The 27,619-nt window shown below is 39.1% G+C and overlaps 3 protein-coding genes across 3 annotated transcripts; 2 read left to right on the plus strand and 1 right to left on the minus strand.

Annotated features, from left to right (window-relative positions):
- The first annotated feature begins 2,354 nt into the window (after positions 1-2,354).
- Positions 2,355-3,444, plus strand: LOC135598222 (putative chloride channel-like protein CLC-g). The gene is made up of 4 exons (XM_065091762.1): positions 2,355-2,563; positions 2,646-2,846; positions 2,920-3,097; positions 3,175-3,444. The coding sequence occupies exons 1-4, from the start codon at positions 2,355-2,357 to the stop codon at positions 3,442-3,444; spliced, it is 858 nt and encodes a 285-aa protein (XP_064947834.1).
- Positions 3,445-3,618: 174 nt separating this feature from the next.
- LOC135599007 (putative chloride channel-like protein CLC-g) lies at positions 3,619-5,264 on the plus strand. The gene is made up of 3 exons (XM_065093628.1): positions 3,619-3,785; positions 3,872-4,994; positions 5,068-5,264. Exons 1-3 carry the CDS (start codon positions 3,748-3,750, stop codon positions 5,227-5,229), a joined length of 1,323 nt encoding a protein of 440 aa, XP_064949700.1. The 5' UTR covers positions 3,619-3,747; the 3' UTR covers positions 5,230-5,264.
- Positions 5,265-5,687: 423 nt separating this feature from the next.
- Positions 5,688-6,705, minus strand: LOC135599008 (36.4 kDa proline-rich protein-like). The gene is made up of 2 exons (XM_065093629.1): positions 5,918-6,705; positions 5,688-5,814 (listed from the first exon to the last, which is right to left on the minus strand). The coding sequence occupies exon 1, from the start codon at positions 6,636-6,638 to the stop codon at positions 5,931-5,933; it is 708 nt and encodes a 235-aa protein (XP_064949701.1). The 5' UTR covers positions 6,639-6,705; the 3' UTR covers positions 5,688-5,814; positions 5,918-5,930.
- Positions 6,706-27,619: the final 20,914 nt, after the last annotated feature.

Raw genomic sequence — 27,619 nt, forward strand, 5'->3', positions numbered from 1 at the left:
GATCCATCCATTCTCGACACATTGTCCGATTCTTCCGACCCAATGTTCAATCTTTGACTCCGGCTCATCATCATCTGATTCTCTAATTGTTTTACATTTTCATAATCATAGTTAGTTCTATATCACTTTTCGGATTAAATCATAAATCAATTGATTTCATTATCAAAATTTAAGATTCAATATGAGTTGGTGTGTGCAATTAAAAGTGTTAAAAGGCCTCTTGATAAATTGTTGATTTATGATCATGGTGTTTGTGAGTTTATAAGTGATTGGTAATGATTTTTTTGAGTTTGGCTTTGTATTTTATGAAGTTTTTGAATGATATATTTAATAATTATAAACTGCATAAGTTTTATTATTTGGGTGAATGAGAATTGAATGTATTTGGTGTTCTCAAATTATCTGATATAGATTTTATGTTTGCGGATAATTAAAAAATTATATTATATTCAAGCATGATTTGAGGATTAGTAGGATATATGAAAAATTCTATGTTATGTATTTGGTGTTATCAAATTCTATTTTATGGATCTTGGTTTTGGATAGTAGATAATTAAAAAATTATTTTTTGTTTAAGATAGATTTATACCCTTAAAGATGTTATCTTAGGTGCGTAATATGCTCACCGCTCTATCGATCGCTTGTAGCTCTACTTGTCGCTTGTCGAAAGAGTGTTGCTTGTCGCTCGATTGATCGTTGATTGAATTGAATCATCGAAGAACAATAAAGGATGGTATTTGCTTACTCCTGCAGCACCGGTAATCCAAGAAGTTTTTAAAAATTGTCCTCTAGTATAACCAAAGTAGTAAGAAAGAAACAAAATAACTTCGGTGGAAAAATAAAAAATAATCATCTTCTAAAGTGGAGACGATGATACTACATGACAGTGATTAATTCATTAGCATTTTTAGAGATGATTTAATGCAATGATGAAATTGATAGAACCCAAGAGGAGTTATATGTAGATTGATTTTTGAGGGGGATCAACCCTTGGAACGCTATAGGGGTTCCTCCTTCCTAGAAGTCGGTCAAATAGCTACAATTGTAAATAGATCTTATTCCCATATACAACTCCAAACCTTAGCCCTAACGACAGCTTCCTAAATGAGTTACCTTTTTTGCCCTCAACTCTAATCAATCAGTCCAATAAAAAGGGGCGACAGCTAGGAAGCCCAATGGTCCAAATATAAACCCTAGCTACTCTTTTTCATATGATAGAGATGATTAAGTGGGGTATATTACTATCATAAACAAAGTGTTGTTCTCCATTTAGCTTTGACATCGTGACTTGGTAGTATCTTGCAAGAACAAGCTTGATGCCATGTGATTAGGAGAATAAGAAAAAAAGAAAACAAAAATTTTATATATATTAATTTTTTTAAATAGTATTATAAATAGCAAAGAGAGGTTGCCCATACAAATCTCTCTATCTCATAAGTCCATTGACATCAGGAAGAAAAAACAACTCATTTTTATCCATATTTTATGCTTAATATGTTAGCATATCTGACTTTCTTATGTAAGATCAAATATTTGAATCCTCCTGCCAACTAAATTAGCTAGTGAAGTCTTAATCGATAGGTTTCAAGTTTTAAACAAGGACCCAAAATCATTTAATTATCATATAATTTTTTGTTACGACTTAAAGAGGTATGAACTCTGAAGAACACTATATAAAACTATATCTAATTAAAGCTCAATATTTCAAAAGAATAAAAAAGTGTGAGTCCTCTTTTACTAATCAAAGGGTATTTTGATGATTTCTCTGTTTCATTTGTTTAATTGAATTAACATTTTGACTTGCCTCCTCCATGTTGAAATATGGGATCAAGTTCAGATCACCAGACGATACTGATCTTAAGATTCCAACTTCTGATCCCAACTATCTTTGTGGCACACCACTCAGCACCGACTGTTGTAACGCGTGATTAATCTTTTTCTTTAAATAATATAAGTATGGCTCCTCCATATTGCTAATGGCCATTGGAGTGAAAAAATAATTTAATCATGACGCAAGTTCAATAAAGAAAAATAATTTGATCCGATAATTTTTTTTCTTAATTAAATTTGCATGAAATTAGTCATCCCAAAAACTTAAACAAAATAAAAAGGACGAAATTAGAAAAAAGGAAATCCAAATAACATTAATTGATTAATTGATTAATTAATTAATTAATTAATTAGCATCTCAGTCACAGTGCAGGTTTGTCTTTTGGGGCCACGGAAAGGACGGCTGTGATGGAGTGGTCTTCCGATCATCACGACTTGCTCTTCTGTCGCTCCCTATTTCTTCCCTCCTCCCTCCAACTCCATTCCCATCAGACTATCTCTATCTCTGTCTCTCTCTCTCTCGCATGGCGACCGTAGCCCAAGTTGACGAACAGGAATTGCCGCCACCGCGGTCGTCTTCGTCGTCCGAGGTGATGGAGCAGCAGAGAGGAAATCTAAGAGAGCCTCTTTTGGAGCACTCTCCCATCGATCTCCGACGCCACGCGGCCAACACCACCTCCCAAGTCGCCATCGTCGGCTCCAACCTATGCCCCATCGAGAGCCTCGACTACGAGTGATGACTCTGTCCGGTTCATCTCTGTTCCAGAACCGATCGTTCGGTGTGTAAAGATCGATTGAATGTTTCGTTTCGTTAGGTTGATCGAGAACGACGTCCTCAACCAGGATTGGAGGAGCCGAGGCCGGGCGGCCATATTGCAGTATGTGTTCCTCAAGTGGACTTTCTGCCTCTTCATCGGCATCCTCGCCGGCGCTGTTGGCTTCTTCAACAACCTTGCAGTGGAGAACATCGCGGGCCGCAAGTTTGTCACCGTCTCCAAATTCATGCTTGCCAATAAGTAAGCCACATTTCAGATACTTCTCCTTTCTTTACCTGATGCATTGGATTAAACTGGTGGCGGTGAGTTGAAGGTACTGGACTGCTTTCTGGGTGTTTGCCGGTTCAAATTTGGCCCTTTTGACGTTTGCGACGGCGATCACGGCTTTTGTTTCGACTGCCGCGGGCGGGTCGGGAATACCGGAGGTGAAGGCTTATCTGAATGGCGTTGACGCTCCTGACATCTTCTCGCTTCGCACCCTCGTTGTAAAGGTGAGAAACCCATCGAATTCGCTTGAGAGAATAGTACTCCGAAGGCTCACCATCATCAATGCCGGATTCATATGTAGATCGTCGGCACGATTGCTGCTGTATCATCTTCGCTCCACGTGGGCAAGGCTGATCCCATGGTGCACATTGGTGCATGCATCGGGGCTATGGTCGGACAAGGTGGATCTCGCAAGTATCGCATGACATGCAGATGGCTGCGTTACTTCAAGAACGACAGAGACAGGCGTGACCTTGTCACCTGTGGGGCTGCTGCCGGTGTTGCTGCCGCGTTGCGTGCACCGGTCGGTGGTGTTCTATTTGCCCTGGAGTCGCTGTCTTCATGGTACTAATGCCACAATGTTCTGGTTCGGTCTTCTTTCTTCATCGATTTCATGTGGTGTTCGCTTGATATCTATCACAGGTGGAGAAGTGCACTGATCTGGAGAGCATTCTTCACGACAGCTGTAGTTGCTGTCACGCTCCGTGCACTGACCGACATCTGCGGAAGAGGAAACTGTGGGTTATATTGGAAGGGCGGGCTGATAACGTATGATGTTACAGCAGATACCGTTGCCTATCGCCTCGCCGATCTACCTCCGGTCATCTTCCTCGGAGTAATCGGGGGAGTGTTAGGAAGTCTGTACAATGTTCTTATGGTGAAGGTTCTTCACGTATGCAGCCCTGTTAATGAGTATGTGCAGACAGATGATTTATCATTCGTATCGATCGATCTTCCCAAATAAGTTTCAGTAATGTTAATCTTGTTAACTTGTGCAGGAGAGGCCGTGCCCACAGGTTGCTTCTGGCTGCTGCTGTCTCCATATGTATATCTTGTTGTCTGTTTGGGTTACCATGGTTGGCACCCTGCAGACCTTGCTCGAACAAGGACTGCTCCACGGTAGCTCATCCCGGTGGCTTCAAGAACTTCCAGTGCCCTCCCGACCATTACAACGATCTAGCCAGTCTATTCTTCAACACCAACGATGACACGATCCGGAAACTGTATGGCCGCGGCACGAATGACGACTTCCAGAAGTCCTCCATCATGGTCGCCTTTGCCGCCTCCTACGTTCTAGGCATCCTGAGCTACGGCGTCGTCGCCGCGCCCTTCGGTTTTTTCGTGCCGATTATGTTAACCGGTGCAAGCTACGGACGGCTCGTCGGGATGGCGATGGGCTCCGACACGAACCTCGACCATGGTCTCTTCGCCGTCCTCGGTTCGGCTTCCTTCCTCGGCGGAACGATGAGGATGACGGTGTCGGTATGCGTGATTATGCTGGAATTAACCAACGATCTCTTGTTGCTTCCCCTGGTGATGCTGGTTCTCCTGATATCAAAAACCGTGGCCGACGCCTTCAATCCCAACATCTACGACCTGATCCTGAGACTGAAGGGCCTTCCTTATCTCGACGACCATGCGGAACCATACATGAGGCATCTCACCGTTAGCGATGTGGTGGCAGGTCCTTTACGAACCTTTAATGGCGTGGAGAAGGTGGGTAACGTGGTCCACATACTGAAGACGACGGGGCACCACGCGTTCCCCGTGATAGATGAGCCGCCGTTCTCTTCTTCTCCGGTGCTGTACGGCCTGGTCCTCCGTGCACACCTGCTGAGTTTGTTGAAGAAGAAGCGGTTTCTGCCGACACGCAGCGTCGCAGGGTTGGATGCGGCGGGGCAATTCGGGGCTGATGAGTTGGGTAAGCGTGGATCGGGGAAGCACGACCGTGTCGAGGACGTAGAGGTAAGCGCAGAAGAGATGGAGATGTTCGTTGATTTGCATCCCTTCACAAACTCGTCGCCTTACACGGTGGTGGAGACGATGTCCCTGGCGAAGGCTCTCATACTTTTCCGGGAGATGGGACTGAGACACCTGTTGATCGTTCCCAAGTCATCTTCCGTAAGCACCTCATCCCGAGTCCTCTTCCCATCTCCTTTTGCTTCACTAAGTTTTGGTGCGCATGCAACTGCAGAGAGCGCCGGTGGTCGGCATATTGACAAGGCATGACTTCATGGCCGAGCATATATTGGGATTGCATCCGTTCCTAAGAAAGAGCAGATGGAAGAGATTGCGATTTCAGGGAGCCACTTTGAGAAGACTTTGCAGGGCTTGTTTGACGTGGGCTTCCTCTTAGCTCGCTCGTAAGAAGAAACGTGCCGAGTACCAGTCCATGTCTATTCCTCTTCGATCTTGCTTGGCGAACCCAATGTGATCCAATTTAACCGTGTGGTCGGAATGGAACTTCGACCACGGTCTGCTATTGGACTAAACCCGGTTCGATGAGATTGGGGATCCATTACGACCTAACTAAACTCCCAAAATATTGATCCAACTCCTCGTGTAATAATAATATGACGTGATGTGGATCCGATACGTTAAATATGTGCGATTCGATCCAATTAAGTAGTAACTGTGGGTTCAATTTTTAGGTGCTCAAAATTTGGGTTAGATAATATGGCCGGCCGTGTTTCTTTTAGCCCTGAGAAGTAGAGCGACACCAAGTGATGGGTCACGAATTTGTTTACGACAAGTCATGTTCTTCCAGTTTTGATGGTTCTTGTAAACGTAAGCTTAATCCAACACATGCATGCATGAGATGGAGATTCCAACGGTTGTTTATTATCAGACTTGAGCACAACATACTGAAACTACAAGGGAATGAATGCATTCCTCTTTCACTTGGACAGTGGGTCGGACATCCCCGTGTCCTCTCGTCAACCTGCATCGAAAAGATGATGAGCGGTGTCGTAAGATCAAAAGCAAGCTGAGAATAAAAAGCACACGAGGTAGAAGGAAGGAAGGTCAACTCCAGGTCGAGAGACCTTTGACTACGCTCTAGATGGTGCATGTGTAACCGGGCGGTGGAGTCTTCCCGCAAGTAAGCAGCAACTGCAGTGCCAGCGGCAGGTAGATGTTGATATTGAGAAGCTTCAGCTTGATGCTGGTGCACAGACAAACTGCAGCCTCGATCTCGACAAGTCCTTGCAGCAAAGGACAACACCGGTTCACCACGGGATCGCCGATGCCGATGTGCACGAGCCCTCCCAGCAAATCAACGCACGCGCCGACCTTAAGCGTGTCGACGGGGCAACTCGGCGACGCTGGTGGAGCTGGAGGCGGAGGAGGAGGAGGGCAGGGAGTGTTCCTGGGCGGGAGTGTCGGGGGGATGACAACGGGGGGCACGCCGACCACTGGGGGCTCCGTAATGGGTGGTTTTCCGATCACTGGTGGCACGGTGATGGGTGGAACCGTTATAGGTGGCTTGCCGATGACCGGCGGGACTGTGATGGGTGGTTTACCGATGACCGGCGGGACGGTGATGGGGGGTTTGCCGATGACTGGTGGGACCGTGATGGGTGGTTTGCCGACGACCGGCGGGATGGTGATGGGTGGTTTGTGAGTGGGGGTCTTCGGCTTATGGTGCTTGGACTTGGGTGGCTTGTGCTTGGTGGGGGGACAGGTGCCAGCAGAAACGACGGGGGAAACGGAGGAGAGGAAGAGCATGAAGGTAATGAGGATGGCTGAGATCTTGGAGGAGTCCATCGTTGAAGGAATCACTCCTTCAGCTATGGGACTCCTGCAGTGTGTTTGGTGTGGAAGGCTTGGGGAGGAAGAAGGTACACTTATATAGGGTTGATGGGGAAGCTCTACAAGGAGTCACGTGAACGCACCAATAAGGCTAGAGAGTGGGGCAGCCGCCCACAGGCTTCCAACCCGTCCTTATCCATCATCGATCCTCTAAGGTGCTTACAAGTCTTTTCTGTATCATGCAATTGGCCGCCTGAGGAGGAGTAGTAGTAGTAGAGAGAGAGAGAGAGAGAGAGAGAGAGAGAGAGATCTTTGTGGTTCATCATCAGTCGATATGGCAAGTTACTTGTACAAATAGCAGTTTAATACAGAAAACTAAGCAGCATGTCGCATAGAGAGATTCCACAGAGCAGTCGGATGTGAGATGGTGCCGTAGTTTTATCTGCCCCAGACGTACATACGTCTGCTGAGCTTGTTTGGGGAGGTTTATTTAGAGCCAACTTTGTTGACCTGGGGGTTGCAATGCTTTGTATCTCTATCTTAGCATCAACTACGTAGTTCTATGCATACATATGAAGTGTTTATGCACGAATACATAACCAGAGTAAAAGACTGGTTTCCCCAGTAAAACTAATGATACTAAAGCTCTATAGATTAAAGCTGGAAGATTTCTCTTGCATACGAGGGGGAGAGAGAGAGAGAGAGATGAATCTGGGTAATGTTTTTGGGGAGGGAAGGAAAAGGGGGGGAATGGTGCGAGAATTATAACCAGTCCGTGACTGGCTTGTGTGCGATGGTAGATTTGGTGCTTGGATTTATGCAAACCCGTGACCCTTCTTTTTTACCTTTTCTTGTCTGATTCCTGGCGTAGGTGGGCCCTCCCCCCATCACCCGGTGGCAGAGCCGGTTTACGAAAAATAATAGCATTTAAATCTCAATCATTCACTGTGAGGTGGCAGACAGGTTAGCGAATACTATATTACATGAATTAATATTTTTTTAGTTGACCAATAGGATAATGGATTTCATGTTGGAAGGGTGAGAATAATAAAGAAATTCAAGAATAAATTTTTTAATTAAATTAAATATTGACAATCATACTTATTAATAGTTAATCAGATCCTATCCCATGGAAGCTTTTTTTTTGTAAAGAAAATAATATTTTTATAGTATGAAATCTAGAAATAAAAGTAAATTTTATTTTTGTCATAATAACAATATTGTTGAGATTTTCAAATAGTAAGATAAATATATTAATATGAATGTGTCAACTAGCTTAGCTTAGTTGGTAAAAATTTTAGTAGTTTATCATATATATTTTTATCTTTTTTTAAGGTAGAATAATCATCCTATTATCTAAGAGACTTCTATGATAGTAATGCAACATCCGATTAAAAGCATACTTTTCTTGAGAAAAAAAGAATGCAATAGTGATAGTCTTTTTATCTATTTTTAAGGTAGAATAATCATTATATTATATAAGAAATTTATTTATTATTTTTTAGAATTAGAAAGATGTAATATCGTTAGTATCGATCTCAAGTCTATTCAGGATTATATGAGATTACTATCGTAAAACTATATCATATCTCATTAACATTAATCTCAAATTCTTTATCAAAAATTATATAGAATATATATATTTAATTTAAAATCATCATTACTATAATTTTATGAATATTCTACATATAATTTACCAATACTGTTTCCCCCGGATTATGTTGTATTGTAATGGACAGAACAAATTATTTTCGTTTAGGTAATTTCCTTGTTGTTTTAAACATGAGAAATCGATGGATAGAACAGCAATCTGAATAGAGTGACAGATTTGACTGAATCATATCATGGTAAATTCTTCAAGTTCTTCAATATTCTATAACAAAATATGGAGCTATAAGAGATGGACAATGAAAAAATGCTTCGGCTGTAAATAAATAAATAAATAATGAAATAAATATAATAAAAATGGACTCCTTAGGAAAGCTTTGAGTTAATAATTAAACATATATGACATTTTTATCGTAATATAGAAAAATAAAAAAAAATTCATATAACATATATGTTGTTTAGGTTTAAGTAATCTTGGGTTAGGTTGAATCATGTTATTCAAACTGTATATAGTTTGACAAAAAAAAAAAAACAATGCAAAATATTTAGAGTAAAAAATAGCACTAAATGGTATCATGTTATACAAGGTTGGATTTGAAAATAAAAATAAAAGCATGATCGTGCGAAATTTTAGTACTTTATATTTCCAAGTCTCAAATGAAATCAAAATATATTAAAAATCATTTGATATATGATTCAAATAAATATTTATAGTAGTTTAGAAATAATATCTCCCAAACAAAAATCAAAAGTTTGACTTATTATAGTGTTTTGGCTATCATATAAAAACCACTATAAGCCAGCCTTACTAAAAAATATTTATATTTAAATGGACTCCTAATGTCAATCAAACTAATTACAAGTATAAAAATATGATATGATAATGATCTATAAGCAATGATAATCAAAGAAACACAATATGATATTCTTTAATAACATTTATAGTATTTTCAGTACATTAATAAAGCATTATAAAGATTATAAAAAATATATAAACAAGTTAAATATTTGAGGGATATTTTAGATTTTTTTTAAAAAATAGGGATATTATTTTTAAAAAAATATAAATAAAAAAAAGATGATACCTTTCGATAAATACTAGTCTTTTTTTTAGAAAAATCATTGAATATGAATTTGTAAAGTATTAAAAGTATATTTTACTATAATGGGTAAAATTCTAACCCTAGTATTTTAGGATGGAGAGTGATGGGATGGAAAACGTGATGTGATCGACTATAGCATGGATTGTAGGGTGATAGTGGCACGGCAGGATTAGGTGGTTGGTGTCTCCGCCCACCACCACCACTGCCCTACATCAGTGAGTTGGACGGCACCAATAATAGCTTTTAGGGAAGAAAACTACCAACATTTCACCCCACCACATTGATTCATGTCCATTAGGAAGCCAACAAGGGAGCTTGTTCTCGTGACATGCTCATAATTTGACCACCAACAGTCTCCCCCTTGTCCCCTCCTATATTTGATCCAAAAGGTGTCCCCTCTGTCGGACAACCTTAAGAATGCAAAAGCTACGTCGTAGTTGCATGTTTTCCTGTTCTTGATTTGTGTTTAGTAGTGTTAAATTATAATTTAATTATCCGAGGTGTTGAAGCTTATTAGCTATCTATCCGTTGGAGCTTATCATAAGAAGATAATTAGGTTCAGTAGTGAACCCTCTAAGAATTATGACGAAGGTGTCTGCAAAAAAGTATTCTTTTGATATTTAAGTTAATATTTTTTTTAAAAAAAATAAAATTTAAAGAGTTTAAAGAAAGAACTATAGATGAATTAATTTTATTAATCGTTAAGATTTAGTCGATGAGAAAAGTCATTTGTAGTTGATGATGTTATACATTATTTAGTAGACTAAGTGAGGAATTAGTTGAGATGTGTCTTGAACTAATGAGGGATTTGAGGAGAGTGTTGAGCTAAGGAGGCATTGGGACCATAATATTTATTGGATGAATAGTATCATATCTAATATAATTATTAATGATAATAATTAGAAAGTGAAGGCACATACATAATCGCTAGAGTTCCACACAAGTTGTGACAATATGACACATCTCATCAATGTCTTTCGGCCTTAGTAAATCTGTAACAGCAAAAACTTGTTACAGATTATCCCATGCTCTTTGTGTTCAATCTCATATTTTGATGATGAAACTACTTGATATATGTTTATGATTTAATCTGCGTTTTGAGTGACGCAGGATACCTCGATCAGGTTGAGACAATTAAAGCAGGAAAATCATGTTGTGCCGGAGGAACATGTCAGAAGATTGGACGTCGGGCCGGTGGATCGGTTGACGTATCGACAGAAGGCTTCGGGCCGTGGACTCGGGCATCGGGCCAAGAAGAGCGGGTATTGTGCCAAGGATATCGGAGTTGCGGAGCCAACTGGCCGATTGGGCAATAGGCTGCAGGAAAGGACGATGCGCCGAAGAATCGGACGAAGCGTCGAGTGACCAATGACATGCCGGACAACTTGGTTAATTGCTTAGGATTGTCTCGATCAAAGTTTTTGTTTTGAGTGTGCAGGATTAACTACGATGGAAGAAAGACATGCAGCAGGAGTTGCGCCGGAGTCAAGACAATGATCACGTTGGGAGTTCGAGAGTTCTACGGAAGTTCGGACGGTCGTCGGAGGTTCTACGGGAACAAATCCGAGAAGTCCAGGAGCTTGCCAAAGAAGCTCGTCGGAACTCGCCAAGTGGATCGTCGCAAGTCCAGGAGTTTGCCGGAAGTCCGCAGGAGCATCACCGAGGGTTCATCGGATGATCGACGGAAGTTCGCCGGAAGCTCGCCGGAAGAAGCGATTGACGTACCGGAGCAAGTTGCAGTAAATGTCTTAGGAAATAATCGTAGTTAGCACAATGATTAAGTTAGATATGAGAGGTGATCCCATTAACTTAATCTTGGGGCAATCGGGCCCTTGAAAGACCCAAATTGGGCCGAATGAATCAACCCATTCGGACCTGAAATAGTGCTAGGAGGTAGCACCGCCCAGGAGGCAGTCTCCGAGCGAGACTGGGCGGTGCAACCGCCCCAGCCAGGAGGTAGCACCGCCTGGGCTCAGTCTCCGAGCGAGACTGGGCGGTGCAACCGCCCCTGACAAGAGGTGGCACCGCTTGAGCTCAGTCTTCGAGCTCTGGCAGGCGGTGCAACCGCCTCAGTCAGGAGGTGCAACCGCCTAAGCTCAGTCTTCGAGCTATGGCAGGAGGTTCAACCACCCCTAACAGAGGTGGCACCGCCCAGAGGCTCAGTCTTCGAGCTCTGCCAGGCGGTGCAACCGCTCCAGTCAGGAGGTGCAACCGCCTGATCCCGGAATTCCGGGAATTGACAGTTTTGAGCTCCAAATTTGAACTGGGTTGGGGCCTATAAATACCCCACCCATTCAGCACTGAAAGAGTAAGAACATACACCAAAATCTTGATCCTTTCTGTGATTCTAAGAGCTCAAAATTGTTTTAAAGGCCAAAAGTTCTTCTCCCTCTGTTCTTCCAAGTTCTGAGTTGTAAAAAGAGGAGAGAAAATTTCTGTAAGGGTTGTCTCCTAAGCCCGTCAAAAGGAGTGAAACTGTAAAAGGGTGGTTGGCCTTCGCCAATTGAAGGAAGGCCTCTAGTTGACGTCGGTGACCTCGTCGGTGGAGGAAGCCAAAAGTGGAGTAGGTCAAGATTGACCGAACCACTCTAAATCTCGGTTTGCATTTACTTTGAGCATTTTATCTTTACTGCAAACCTCCTTAATAGCTTACTGCCCTCTGCGCTCTTAACGAACGAGTTTATAAGTTCAGAGCTTTCCGAATCTGCGTTTAGACGTAAATCGACTTTTTTGTACGAGCATCATATTTCAGTTTACGTTTACGTTTAGACTTCAATCATAACTTCAAACTGCCTTCTGCGCATTTATAAAACATATCTCAAAGTTCAGTATCTTCATAATCGGCATTTAGACGTAAATTAGTTTTATCGTACGAACATCGCATTTCAGTTTGCGCTTGCATTCTGATTTCCATCATAAACTGTAAACTGCCTTCATAGATCTACTTTAACGTCATCTTGCTTAATCTTAAGTTAAAGTAATCTTAGAATCGGCTTTTACATCGAAATCGTTTTTATCGAACGAACGCAGCTTTCGAAGTTTTAATCGTCGAAAGATTTCCGCTGCACTAATTCACCCCCCCCCTCTCTTAGTGCTCTTGATCCTAACAATTGGTATCAGAGCCCGGTATTTCTTATTTCGGACTTACACTCGAGAGAAATGACTCTTCATGGCTTTCAAGAGGGCTTTTCGGTTTTTCGTCCACCGTTGTTTAACGGATTGGACTACACCTATTGGAAGACCCGAATGAGGATCTTTCTTATTTCTATGGATGTTGAACTTTAGAATCTTGTCGAAAACGGTTTTTCGAAGTCTTCTCTTCCAATGATCGAATGGTCGGATTTAGAGACGAAGCTTTTTTCTTTAAACGCAAAGGCTATGAATGCCTTATTTTGCGCTTTGGACAAAAATGAGTTCAATCGGGTTTCCTTGTGCGAAACGGCTTTCGATATTTGGCGCACTCTTGAAATCACGCACGAGGGAACTAGTAGAGTCAAAGACTCGAAAGTTAAAATTTTACTGCATGATTTTGAGCTTTTTCAAATGAAGCCAAGCGTAACCATTGGTAACATGTACACCCGTTTTACGGATGTCGTCAATGGTTTAAGAGCTCTTGGCAAATGTTTTTCGAATTATGAACTTGTGAACAAGATTTTGCGTTCTCTTTCTAAGAAGTGGGATTCAAAAGTAACGACTTTACAAGAAACAAAAGATTTGAATATTTTTCCACTTGAAGAACTAATTGGTTCATTGATCACATATGAAATGACATGCAATGCACGTGAAGAACTTGAGAACCACCTTCCAAAGAACAGGAAGGATTTGGGACATAGAACATTTGAAGACCACTCGAGCATAAGCTCAAGTGATGGTGAACTTAAACAACAAATGAAACAAAAATTAAAAAGTAAAAAGAACGGAACTACTTGCTTTGAACGCAAGAAGAAGAACAAAAATTGGGATGAATCGAGCTCCTCCGAAGACGAGGAGAAAATCAACAAAGGCGAGGTGGCAAACTACGCCTTTACGCCTTTCGACGCTGAGGTAATCAAAATGCCTTTAATTTACTTTGAAATTACATAATGCTTTTCATAATGCATTTTTCTTTTTTATTTAATTTTCTTGAAAATTGCATGTTTAATAATTTTATAATGAAAATACAAAAAATTAGGAATCATGCTTATCATTCTAGTAATTTTAAAAATAATCATGAAAATTGCATGTTTATGATAAACAAAATGATTTTGATTAAAAATACCTTATGAAATCATGCTATATGTGGTTGAGAAGTAATAATGTGTATCATGTTGATTTCCATTGTTATTTCTCGATTTTGAGTATATGAAATCATGTTTAATTTGAAGTTATGATTAATGAGTATATATTTTTGAAATTATGATGATTCTTGATATTTATGGATTATCGATTTTCATGATAATAACAGTGGCTTTAAAAAAATTGATGCATGTTTTCATAAATGAAAAGACATGCTAACATGAAATCGATCACTTAAAATGAAACACTTAAAAAGGGGTAAAATATATTATCAATGAAATCATGAATCTATTTATGTTATAAATTTTGTGAGCCATAAAAATGATTTTGATGATTTAAATTTGAAATAAGTTTTATCAAAATCATGATCTTGATTTTTCTCTTGAATGATTGTGACTTGTATTCCTTGTATTCATGATATGATTTTTATGCAATTCTTTGTATTCATGAAATATTTATCTCATCACCCAATTATTTCTTTTTCAATATTCCTCAAGTGATGATATGAATGCATGAGATATTCATGAATTTATTTTGATGTATGCAAATGAGAAGTTTTGATCATACATGGTAGGATGCAATGTGATAAATTAATACCATGATGATTTGAAATATTTATGTTTTGGAATGATGCATATGCTTTTTATTATGATAATGTATGATGTGTATCATGAATGCTTAAAAAATAAATAAATAAATAAATATTTATATCACGTTAGATGGTTTTACATATTATGCATGATAAGGTATAGTGATAAGTGAAACAATGATTGAAATAATATGAATGGTGATTTGGAATCATGCATATAATAATGAGTTTATATGTTTTGAAAATATACATGTTTTAATTTGAAAATATAATGATGCACAAATGAGATTGATACTAACCTTTGTCATGATTTAAAAATTGATGTAAAGGGTTTTTCCCTTCTTTTTGACAATGACAAAAGGGGAGATAGCTAGCTTGCACAATTCAAGAAGAAAGCAAAAATTTCACTTCTCAAAAGAGAAGAAATTGCTATCTTGAACATCACCAAGAAGTGCTATCTTGCAAATCTCAAGACACACAAATGCAATCATGCAAAATTTGTAATTTTGCACAACATTAAAATTTATGATGCTTTGGTGATTATGCATGTTCTAAAATGTTATAAAATTCACTAGCTTGCATGATGTAGAACTTAGCTATATTGAACATCACCAAGGAATGCTATCTTGCCTATCTCAAGAAGCAAAAAGTTAACTTGCACATCTAGCAAAACTTATATTTCAAGAAGCAAGAGTTGCTTTCTTGAACATCTCAAAATTGCTAGCTTGCGGGCCTTAAAATGTAGAATTTTTTTACTAGTTTGTATATGGTAAACTTGCTATCATACTACCATGATGATGAGCATGCCTTATCTTCATGATTATATTTGAAAAACTATGGCAAAAATATGTCCGAATGATTAAACGTGTTAAAATTATTTTTCAGACTTTTTTGATTGAATGATCAAATCACTTGATTGCCATAATGATTTTACACAATTACTTGCCATGATTACATGTTGGAAATTATGTGCTTGAATATAAAAATTTCTATGATAATAAGCATGTTTTACCTTCATGATTGTAATTGAATATCTCTAGTAAAACCCTGTCCGAATGTATGAAAGTGTCAAATTTCATTTTCGGATTTTCTTGATCCTAACAATTGGATTTTCTTGATACAATATCCTCTTCCAAACTTAACAAGCATATGTCATATCAAGTTTAATTCACATCATTGATTTTTGACATATGGAATCATCTAGCAAATGCACTTATCATGTGAAAAATATTTTTCGAGAAACATATTTGATGATTCCCTCTTATAAAAGGAAGATATTTTTACATACAAGGATTTGACTCACTTACATATCTTAATCCTTGCAAAAATAAAGTGTGCTTTAATATCTTATCGATTTGAACTTCACATATGGCTTTCCTCCTTCATGTAAAAAGATAACAAATAAAAAGGAAGAAGCAATAAAAGCTATCTCCATGTCATGTTTTCCTCGAGATGTTTGTATAATTGGTATCCTATCACTCACTGTTGGAAAATGACATGAACCAACTTATGGCATCGCACTTATATTTAAAATTTGCTTATATCGTTCTCCTTGTTGTTGATGACAAAGGGGGAGAAATATATAAATTGATACTATGAGTGCCATATTTGAATAATATGAATAGATGTTATAAATGCCATATTATGATGAGATATCAAAAGCAGCATTCATATGAATAGGTGCTATGAATGTCATATCATGTTAAGATATCAAGAACTTGAATCGCAATTTTACATGTTGATATCTTACCATTTGATGATAGCAAACTTGCATGATGATAACAATAGATATTATGTTTTTCATGCAATGAGTTAAACTTATATCACAAACACTTGATTGTGGTACTTCTCCTTTTTGTTGATGACAAAGGGGGAGAAGTATGTTGATGACATGACATGTTATGCATAAGTTTATGATGGCATGTTGCTTGGATTTTTTAATCCAAGAGTTTCTATCAATATGGCATATTGATAGGGGGAGTTTGTTTAAACTCTGGGAGTTAAGGTTAACTCCGATTATGATGACATGTTGCTTAGATTTTTGAATCTAAGAGTTTCTATCAATACGGCATATTGATAGGGGGAGTTTGTTTAAACTCCGGGAGTTAAGTTTAACTCCGTCATCAAGTGGTTGTCATCATCAAAAAGGGGGAGATTGTTGAATCTCGTATTTTGATGATGAAACTACTTGATATATATTTATGATTTAATCTGCGTTTTGAGTGACGCAGGATGCCTCGATCAGGATGAGACAATTAAAGCAGGAAAATCATGTTGTGCCAGAGGAACATGTCAGAAGATTGGACGTCGGGCCGGTGGATCGGTTGACGTATCGACAGAAGGCTTCGGGCCGTGGACTCGGGCATCGGGCCAAGAAGATCGGGTATTGTGCCAAGGATATCGGAGTTGCGGAGCCAACTGGCCGATTGGGCAATAGGCTGCAGGAAAGGACGATGCGCCGAAGAATCGGACGAAGCGTCGAGGGACCAATGACATGCCGGACAACTTGGTTAATTGCTTAGGATTAATTGTCTCGATCGAAGTTTTTGTTTTGAGTGTGCAAGATTAACTACGATGAAAGAAAGACATGCAGCAGGAGTTGCGCCGGAGTCAAGACAATGATCACGTTGGGAGTTCGAGAGTTCTACGGAAGTTCGGACGGTCGTCGGAGGTTCTGCGGGAACAAATCCGAGAAGTCCAGGAGCTTGCCAAAGAAGCTCGTCGGAACTCGCCAAGTGGATCGTCGCAAGTCCAGGAGTTTGCTGGAAGTCTGTAGGAGCATCACCGAGGGTTCATCGGATAATCGACGGAAGTTCACCGGAAGCTCGCCGGAAGAAGCGATTGACGTACCGGAGCAAGTTGCAGTAAATGTCTTAGGAAATAATCGTAGTTAGCATAATGATTAAGTTAGAAATGGGAGGTGATCCCATTAACTTAATCTTGGGGCAATCGAGCCCCTGAAAGACCCAAATTGGGCCGAATGAATCAACCCATTCGGACCTGAAATAGTGCTAGGAGGTAGCACCGCTAGGGTAGGAGGTAGCATCGCCCAGGAGGCAGTCTCCGAGCGAGACTGGGTGGTGCAACCGCCCCAGCCAGGAGGTAGCACCGCCTGGGCTCAGTCTCCGAGCGAGACTGGGCGGTGCAACCACCCTTGACAAGAGGTGGCACCGCCTGAGCTCAGTCTTCGAGCTCTGGCAGGCGGTGCAACCGCCTCAGTCAGGAGGTGCAACCGCCTGAGCTCAGTCTTCGAGCTCTGGCAGGAGGTTCAACCGCCCCTGACAGAGGTGGCACCGCCCAGAGGCTCAGTCTTCGAGCTCTGCTAGGCGGTGTAACCGCTCCAGTCAGGAGGTGCAACCGCCTGATCCCGAAATTTCGGGAATTGACAGTTTTGAGCTCCAAATTTGAACTGGGTTGGGGCCTATAAATACCCCACCCATTCAGCACTGAAAGAGCAAGAACATACACCGAAATCTTGATCCTTTCTGTGATTCTTAGAGCTCAAAATTATTGTAAAGGCCAAAAGTTCTTCTCCCTCTGTTCTTCCAAGTTCTGAGTTGTAAAAAGAGGAGAGAAAATTTCTGTAAGGGTTGTCTCCTAAGCCCGTCAAAAGGAGTGAAACTGTAAATGGGTGGTTGGCCTTCGCCTATTGAAAGAAGGCCTCTAGTTGACGTCGGTGACCTCGTCGGTGGAGGAAGCCAAAAGTGGAGTATGTCAAGATTGACCGAACCACTCTAAATCTCGGTTTGCATTTACTTTGAGCATTTTTTCTTTACTGCAAACCTCCTTAATAGCTTACTGCCCTCTGCGCTCTTAACGAACGAGTTTCTAAGTTCAGAGCTTTCCGAATCTGCGTTTAGACATAAATCGGCTTTTTCGTACGAGCATCATATTTCAGTTTACTTTTACGTTTAGACTTCAATCATAACTGCAAACTGCCTTCTGCGCATTTATAAAACATATCTCAAAGTTCAGTATCTTCAGAATCGACATTTAGACGTAAACTGGTTTTATCGTACGAACATCGCATTTCAGTTTGCGCTTGCATTCTGATTTCCATCATAAACTGTAAACTGCCTTCATAGATCTACTTTAATGTCATCTCGCTTAATCTTAAGTTAAAGAAATCTTAGAATCGGCTTTTACATCGAAATCGTTTTTATCGAACGAACGCAGCTTTCAAAGTTTTAATCGTCGAAAGATTTCCGCTGCACTAATTCACCCCCCCCCCCCCCCCCCCCTCTTAGTGCTCTTGATCCTAACACTTTGGAGTACAAAATAGAAGACAGACCTAAAGACTAATCTTTTTCTAATTAGAATTAATTTTAATTTTTATTTTACTTATGAGACTAGTCGATAAATAATTTTTATTATATTAAATAACATACAAGAGGCTCACATGCAGACTCCAACATGAGATGTGTATACTATACCAACGAGCATATTTATTTTACACTATAAAAACAAATTACTCTCATCGTAGGTTCTTTACGAGAAAACATACACCACTGTTATCTCCTTTGATCTAATTTCTTTTACTCTCTCCTCTCTCTCTCTCTCTCTCTCTCTCTCTCCATTTATGTTAATTGTATATTTCATAATATCTATTGTTAATTATATGACAAAGTAGATGTCACTTATTCTCCTCTCTCAAGTGTTAGAAGGTGACAAATTTTCCAACGACAACTTAAAACCTTTATCACCACGTCATTCATTCAAAAGATGTCACTTATTATTTTTTAAAATAAAATAATTTTATTTATTAATCAAGATTATCAATATCCCTAAAATTACATCATTACTATGTGAGTGAAACAATATAAAAAATTTTTGTAACATTTGCGAGAAGAGTATAAGCTTGAAGATTAGTATATACCCAACCATATACATTTAGATTAAAAGTTAGTATAAAAATATTATTATTAGTGTTGGATTGTTGTGGTTAAATATATTGTTGAATCTCGGATTTTGATTATGAAGTCAATTATAATTTGTTTGATCTAATCTATATGTTGAGAAAAGTGTGTAGGATTAACTACGATAGCAGTAAGACATAAAGCAGGTGTTGTGTCGGAGTCAAGATTGAGATCACGTTGGGAGTTCAAGAGTTCGTCGGAAGTCCGGACGTTCATCGAAAGTTCTACCGGAACCAACCGAGAAATCTAGGAGCTTGCCAAAGATGCTTATCGGAACTTGCCAAGAAGATCGTCGTAAAGTCCAGAAGCTTGTCGAGAGTCCGCCGGAGCATTGCCGAGAGTTCGTCGGATGTACGCCGGAAGCTTGCCAGAAGAACAATTGACACACCAGAACAAGAAGAGCAGTGATCATGTCTTAATTATCGTAGTTAGAGCATAAATTAAGTTAGGATTGGGAGGTAATCCCACTAACTTAATTAGGAGCCAATTGGGCTTTTAACAGGGCTGATTTGGGTCGGATTAAACAGCCCAATCAGCCCTTAAAAACATGGCCGGCGATGAAGACTCAGTCTCCCAAGTGGTCTAAGCAGTGGTACCGCCCAAATTGGGCGGTGGTATCGCTGATAGTTATTGTTGCCAGTGGTGGTACCGCTAGAGCTCGGTCTCCGAGCTCTATCAAGAGATGGTACTGTCTAGACTAGGTGGTGATATCGCCTAGTGTCAGGTGTTAGGCGGTGGTACCACCCAGTAATGACGATGGTACTGCCAAGACCCTAAAAATCCGGGATTAGATACTTTTTGGCTTTATTTTTGAAGCCATTGGAGCCTATAAAAATCCCACCATTTTCTGCATGAAATGACATGAAAGCATTGAGATAATCTTGAGTTGTTGGGGTGTAAAAGTGTTGTAAACAAGTGCTAGAGTTCTCCTCCTCCCTTTCTAAGTTTTGAGATAATTCAAGAAAGGTGTGAGACTTGTAAGGGTTCTCTCCTAAACCCGTGAAAAGGAGAAAGTGCTGTAAGAGGTGGTTGGTCTTCGCCTATTGAAGGAAGGCCTTTAGTGGACGTCGGTGACCTCGACGGAGGAGGAATCTAAAAGTGGATGTAGGTCACAAAGACCAAACCACTCTAAATTCTGATTTACTTTTCAATTTGTGCAAGTTTCATTACTGCAAGCTACATTACATTCTTACTACCTTCTCTACACTTACATACGATTTCAAGTTAAACTCCTTATGAAATGATTTTCGTCGGAATCAATTTTAATCGAAATATAGACTTTTGAAATCGTAAAAATTTTTTGCTGCACTAATTCACCCCCCCTCTTAGTACCGCTCTTGATCCTAACAATTAGTATCAGAGCAAGGTTCACTCTCGTTTGGTTTAAAACCCAAGAGAGATGGTATTTGCCGGCAACCAAGAGGGTCATTCAATTACATGTCTGCCATATTCAATAGGACGAATTACATATATTGGAAGATTAGAATGAGGATCTTCCTAATTTCAATAGATTTTGAGCTTTGGAACGTTCTCGAAAATGATTTTCAAAAGTCTTTTTTTCTAATAAACGATTGGAATGAGTTGGAGAAGAAGACTTTTACTTTAAATGCTAAGACTATGAATGCCTTGTTTTATGCATTAGATAAAAACGAGTTTAATTGAGTGTCGATTTGTGAAACGACTTTTGATATTTGACACACACTCGAAGTGACTCGTGAAGGTACTAGTAGAGTGAAAGAGTCGAAAATTAATCTTTTAGTGCACACTTATGAGTTATTTAAGATGAAACCGAGTGAGACCATTGGAGACATGTACACCCAATTTACGGATGTCGTTAATGGTCTAAAAGGACTTAGTAAAGGTTTCTCGGATTTTGAACTCGTTAATAAAGTTTTAAGATCCCTTCCAAAGAGTTGGGATCCTAAAGTCACGGCCATTCAAGAGGCCAAAGATTTAAATAATTTTTCTCTTGAAGAACTAATTGGGTCACTGATAACCTATGAGATAACTTGTAAAGCTCATGAAGAGCTTGAGGATACCCTTTCCAAAGAACAGGAAGGATATGACAATAAGAACCCAAGAAGACCACTTGAAAGAAAACTCAAGTGATGAGGACCTCGACGAAGACTTGGCACTTTTAACAAGAAAATTTAAAAAATTCATAAGAAAGAATAAATTTAAAAATGACATTAAAAATAAATTTGAACCCAAAAAAGATAAGTAATATGCTACGAATGCAAGAAGCCAGGACACTACAAGAGCGAATGTCCCCAAGCTAAGAAGAAGACACCAAAGAAGAAGGCTCTCAAAGCAACATGGGACGACTCAAGTGCATCTAAAGAAGATGAGTCAACCAACACTGAGCAAGTTGCTCACTATACACTAATGGCCATTGGAGATAAGGTAACAAGTTCAATTGATGCAAATTTATCATTTGATGAACTATTAAATGCTTTTCATGATTTCTTTGATGAATGCAAATCAATTAGTAAAAATATAAATGATTAAAAAAAGAGCATGATTCTCTTCTTAGTGATTACAATAGATTACAAGTTGAGCATAATGATAGTTTTAGCTCCATGTACGAAATGCCATAAAGTAAAAACACTTAGAAAGGAAAACTTGCTACTTAAAGAAACCTTGGAAAAATTTGAGGTTGATAGCAAGTACTTGAATATAATCCTTGCCAATAAGGGTCACGTTCATAAAAGAAGTGGAATCGGATTTGTGAGTAGCTCTCACCAAAATCCAACCACCTTTGTTAAAGGCCCTATCTTGTATATTTGACCTCAAAATAAATGCAACTTTTGTTGCAAACTTAGATATGTAGCTTATCATTGTCCATTTAAGAAGTGTAGTCCACATAAATTGATTTGGGTTTCCAAAGGAATCGTAAAAAATTTCATGCAAAATGATAAGTTAAGTTGATCGATTTTTGAGGCACCCAAGGTCAAATGAGTACCTAAAAATCATCATTTTTTATAGAAACGTATACTATCATAAGCTTGGAGCAAGAGATGATACCTTGATAGTGGATGCTCAAGGCATATGACCGGAGATCCATCTCAATTCTCTAAGCTCACTAGCCTAGACGAAGGATATATCACATTTGGAGATAACAACAAGGGTAAAATCATTAGTAAAGGAATTATAGGTAACACATCCAACTTTTTTATTAAAGATATATTGTTAGTTGATGGCTTAAAGCATAACCTTTTGAACATTAGCCAATTGTGTGATAAAGGATATATTGTTAAATTTGAATCTAATGCTTGTATTATAGAAAAACTACACAAAAACATATCTATGATTGCTCTAAAATAAAATAATATATACACTATCGATACTAATGATATTTATAATGAAATATGTTTTTTGGTTTTAAATGATGATGCTTGGCTTTGGCATAGGAGATTAGGTCATGCTAATATGAAACTAATCTCTCAAATTTCATCTAAGGAACTTGTAAGAGGAATTCCTCATATCAAGTTCGTCAAAGATAATGTGTGTGATGCATGTCAACTAGGAAAACAAATAAAAGATAGTTTCAAACCTAAGAACCAAGTAAGCACCTCTAGACCTTTGCAATTGATCTATATGGACTTGTTCGGACCAATTTCTATATCAAGCCCAGGAGGTAGCAAATATGCATTTGTCATCGTGGATGATTATAGTAGATACACATGGACTTTTTTTTGACACACAAAAGTGAATGCTTTAGGTATTTCTCCAAGATTTGTAAACTTGTTCAAAATTTAAAAAGTTTTATGATTTCGTCAATTTGAAGTGATCATGGTGGTGAACTTCAAAACCATGATTTCCAAGAATTTTGTGAATTCAATGGATACAATCACAACTTCTCTACTCCAAGAAATTTTCAACAAAATGGAGTAGTAGAAAGAAAGAATAGAAACTTAAAAGAAATGGCTAGAACCATGTTAAACGAACATAGCCTACCCAAATATTTTTGGGTCGAAGCCATAAATACGACATGTCATGTTATGAATAGGGTTCTAGTAAGACCACTACTTTCCAAGACTCCTTATGAGTTGTGGAACAACAAAAAACCCAATGTTTCATACTTTAAAGTTTTCGGATGTAAATGTTTTATTTTGAATGAAAAAGATGTCTTAGGTAAATTTAATACAATATCTGATGAAGGAATTTTTCTTGGCTATTCTTTTGTTTCTAAAGCATTTCGTATCTTTAACAAAAGAACTTTAATTATAGAAGAATCTATTCATATTATTTTTAATGAAATTTTTGAAATTAAGAAAAATGATTTTGATGATGATCTTAGTTTTGATACTTTGAATTTAAATGATTCCTCTTCTCCATCTAGCAACTCTGATGCATCTTCTTCCGAACCTTCTTTACCGAAGGAATGGAAGTATGTAGATGCTCATCATAGTGAGCTAATTATATGAAACACATCGAAAGGGGTTTAAACTCGTTCTTCTCTTAAAATTTTTTGTGCCAACACCGCTTTTTTATCCCAAATTGAACCTAAATGCATTGATGAGGCCATGAAAGATGATTCATGGGTCATCGCAATGCAAGAAGAATTGAATCAATTTGAGAGAAATAAGGTGTGGAAGCTTGTTTCAAGGCCAAATGACCATTTAGTTATTGGTACTAAATGGGTATTCAGAAACAAGTAAGATGAATCTGGTATCGTGGTTAGAAATAAGGCTAGATTAGTGGCCAATGGTTTCAACCAAGAAGAAGGTATCGATTATGAAGAAACCTTCGCTCTTGTGACTCGATTAGAAGCCATAAGTATGCTCCTTGCTTATGCTACTAGTAATAATTTTAAATTATTTCAAATGAATGTTAAAAGTACTTTTTTTAATTACTTTATTTCCGAAGAAATTTATGTTGAACAATCTCCTGGATTTAAGAATGATGATTTCCCTAATCATATGTTTAAATTGACTAAAGCTCTCTATAGATTGAAACAAGTCCCAAGGGCTTTGTTTGAGAGACTTAACTTATTTCTAATTCATAATAATTTCTCTAAAGGTAAGGTCGATACTACATTGTTTATCCAAAATTTTAAAAATATTTTTTTATTATTCAAATTTATGTTGATGATATTATTTTCGGTTCCACGAATGAATCTTTTTGTGAATCATTTGCTAAAAGTATGAGTCTTGAATTTGAAATGAGTTTGATTGGGGAATTAACTTTCTTTTTAGACTTACAAATCAAATAACTAAATAGTAGCATTTTTCTTAGTCAAACAAAATATGCTTTAGATTTGCTAAAAAGATTTAATATGGATAGCTCAAAGGCTATCAATACTCCCATGAGTATCTCCACTAAGTTAGACATTGATGAAAGTGAAGAAAGCTTTGATCAAAAAGCTTATAGGGGTATGATAGAAAGTTTACTATACCTCACAACACCGGATATCATGTTTAGTGTAGGTCTTTGTACTAGGTTTCAATCTAATCCTAAGATATCTCATCTTAAAGCAGTTAAGAGAATTCTTAGATATCTTAAATGTACCACTAATCTAGGATTATGGTATCCAAAATTTGAGAACTTTGAACTAATTGCATATGCTGATGTGGATTTTGCTGGATGTAGATTAGATAGAAAAAGCATATCCGGAACATGTCAATTTTTAGGACATGCACTTGTTTTTTGGTCTTGTAAGAAATAAAACTCGGTTACACTATCTACAACCGAAGCTAAGTACATTGCAGCTAGTGCATATTGTACACAAGTTGTGTGGATGAAAAAACTTTAGAGGATTATAAGATTCATCTTAAAAATATTCTCATAAAATGTGATAACACAAGTGCAATATGTTTACAAAAAATCACATTCAACACTCTAGAACTAAATATATTAATATTAGGCATCACTTTATATGAGATCATATTAATAATCATGATATAATATTAGAGTTTATTGATACGAAACATCAATTAGGCGATATCTTTATAAAACCTTTAGTGAAGAACAATATGATTTTATTAGAAGAGAGTTAGGAATGTTAATTTGTCCAAAAGTATGAATTTGATGTATATCTTTTCTGGACTATCTTTTTGTATTTCATAAATGGAGATTTCATGAACTTATTTTATTTTTATCTTCCTTGGTATCAAATTTACTTCATACCCTTGCTGCATCACTTAATGATTTTTGATACACTTAATCACTTCATGAATTTTATTGACAAATACATTTCTCACGGGTTTATCTTTTGTGAATTATTTTTTAATGAGAAATAGATTTGACTTATGAATTTTTTTTTTGATACGATGCTTCTTAGTCTTCTCATGAAAGATGAATTTTATAAATGGATATCTTGATCCTGTTGAATCTCGTATTTTGATGATGAAACTACTTGATATATGTTTATGATTTAATCTGCGTTTTGAGTGACGTAGGATGCCTCGATCAGGATGAGACAATTAAAGCAGGAAAATCATGTTGTGCCGGAGGAACATGTCAGAAGATTGGACGTCGGGCCGGTGGATCGGTCGACGTATTGACGGAAGGCTTCGGGCCGTGGACTCGGGCATCGAGCCAAGAAGAGCGGGTATTGTGCCAAGGATATCGGAGTTGCGGAGTCAACTGGCCGATTGGGCAATAGGCTGCAGGAAAGGACGATGCGCCGAAGAATCGGACGAAGCATCGAGGGACCAATGACATGCCGGGCAACTTGGTTAATTGCTTAGGATTAATTGTCTCGATCGAAGTTTTTGTTTTGAGTGTGCAGGATTAACTACGATGGAAGTAAGACATGCAGCAGGAGTTGCGCCGGAGTCATGACAATGATCACGTTGGGAGTTCGAGAGCTCGACGGAAGTTCGGACAGTCGTCGGAGGTTCTGCGGGAACAAATCCGAGAAGTGTAGAAGCTTGCCAAAGGAGCTCGTCGGAACTTGCCAAGTGGATCGTCGCAAGTCCAGGAGTTTGCCGGAAGTCCGCAGGAGGATCACCGTGGGTTCGTCGGATGATCGACGGAAGTTCGCCGGAAACTCGCCGGAAGAAGCGATTGACGCACCGGAGCAAGCTGCAGAATATGTCTTAGGAAATAATCGTAGTTAGCACATTGATTAAGTTAGAAATGGGAGGTGATCCCATTAGCTTAATCTTGGGGCAATTGGGCCCCTGAAAGAATCAAATTGGGCCGAATGGATTAACCCATTCGGACCCTGATTGCTGCGGGAGGTGCAACCGCCCAAGCCAGGAGGTAGCACCGCCCAGGCTATGTCTCCCAGCGAGACTGGGCAGTGCAACCGCCCCAGCCAAGAGGTGGCACCGCCCCGGGCTCAGTCTTCGAACGAGATTGGGCGGTGCAACCTCTTCTGCCAAGAGGTAGCACCGCTATAGCTCAAGTTTCGAGCTCTGCCAGGTGGTGCAACCTCCCCAGTCAGGCAGTGCAACCGCCTGAGCTCGGTCTTCGAGCTCTGGCAGAGAGGTGCAACCGCCCCTGACAGAGGTGGCACCGCCCAGAGGCTCAGTCTTCGAGCTCTGCAAGGCGGTGCAACCGCCCCAGTCAGGAGGTGCAACCGCCTGATCCCGGAATTCCGGGAATTGACAGAATTGAGCTCCAAATTTGAACTGGGTTGGGGCCTATAAATACCCCACCCATTCAGCACTGAAAGCACAGAACACACACTCAAAATCTTGCTGTCTTTCTGTGGTTCTTAGAGCTCAAAACTGCTAGTTCTCCTCTTTCTGTTCTTCAAAGTTTGAGTTGTAAAGAGAGGAGAGAAAACTTCTGTAAGGGTTGTCTCCTAAGCCCGTCAAAAGGAGTGAATCTGTAAGAGGGTGGTTGGCCTTCGCCTATTAAAGGAAGGCCTCTAGTTGACGTCAGTGACCTCGTCGGTGGAGGAAGCCAAAAGTGGAGTAGGTCAAGATTGACTGAACCACTCTAAATCTTGGTTTGCATTTCCTTTGAGCATTTTACCTTCACTGCAAACTTCTCAATAGCTTACTGCCCTCTGCGATTTTACGAACGAGTTTCAAGGTTCAGACGTAAATCTACATTTAGACGTAAATCTGCTTTTTCGTATGATCATCTTATTGCAGTTTGCGTTTACGTTTTAAGCTTTACCATAACTGCACACTGCCTTTATACTCCTGCTTAAACTGCGTCTTATCTAATCAAGTGATTTACGAATCAGCATTTAGACGTAAATCAGTTTCTTCGTACGAACGTCGGATTTCAGTTTGCGCCGATATTCTGGTTTTCATCATAGCTGTAAACTACCTGCATAGATTGACTTTAACCTTGCTTAGTATCAACTTTTATACAGAAGTTGTTTTTATCGTTCGAACGTAGCTTTCGATTTTAATCGTAAAAAGTTTTCCGCTGCACTAATTCACCCCCCCCTCTTAGTGCTCTCGATCCTAACAATTGGTATCAGAGCCCGGTTTTTCTCATTTCAGATTTACACCCGAGAGAAATGGCTCTTTATGGCTTTCAAGAGGGCTTTTCGATTTTTCGTCCACCGTTATTTAACGGATTGGACTACACTTATTG

The sequence above is a fragment of the Musa acuminata genome, chromosome BXJ2-1 (genome assembly GCF_036884655.1).
Source record: "Musa acuminata AAA Group cultivar baxijiao chromosome BXJ2-1, Cavendish_Baxijiao_AAA, whole genome shotgun sequence".
NCBI classification, from domain to species: domain Eukaryota; kingdom Viridiplantae; phylum Streptophyta; class Magnoliopsida; order Zingiberales; family Musaceae; genus Musa; species Musa acuminata.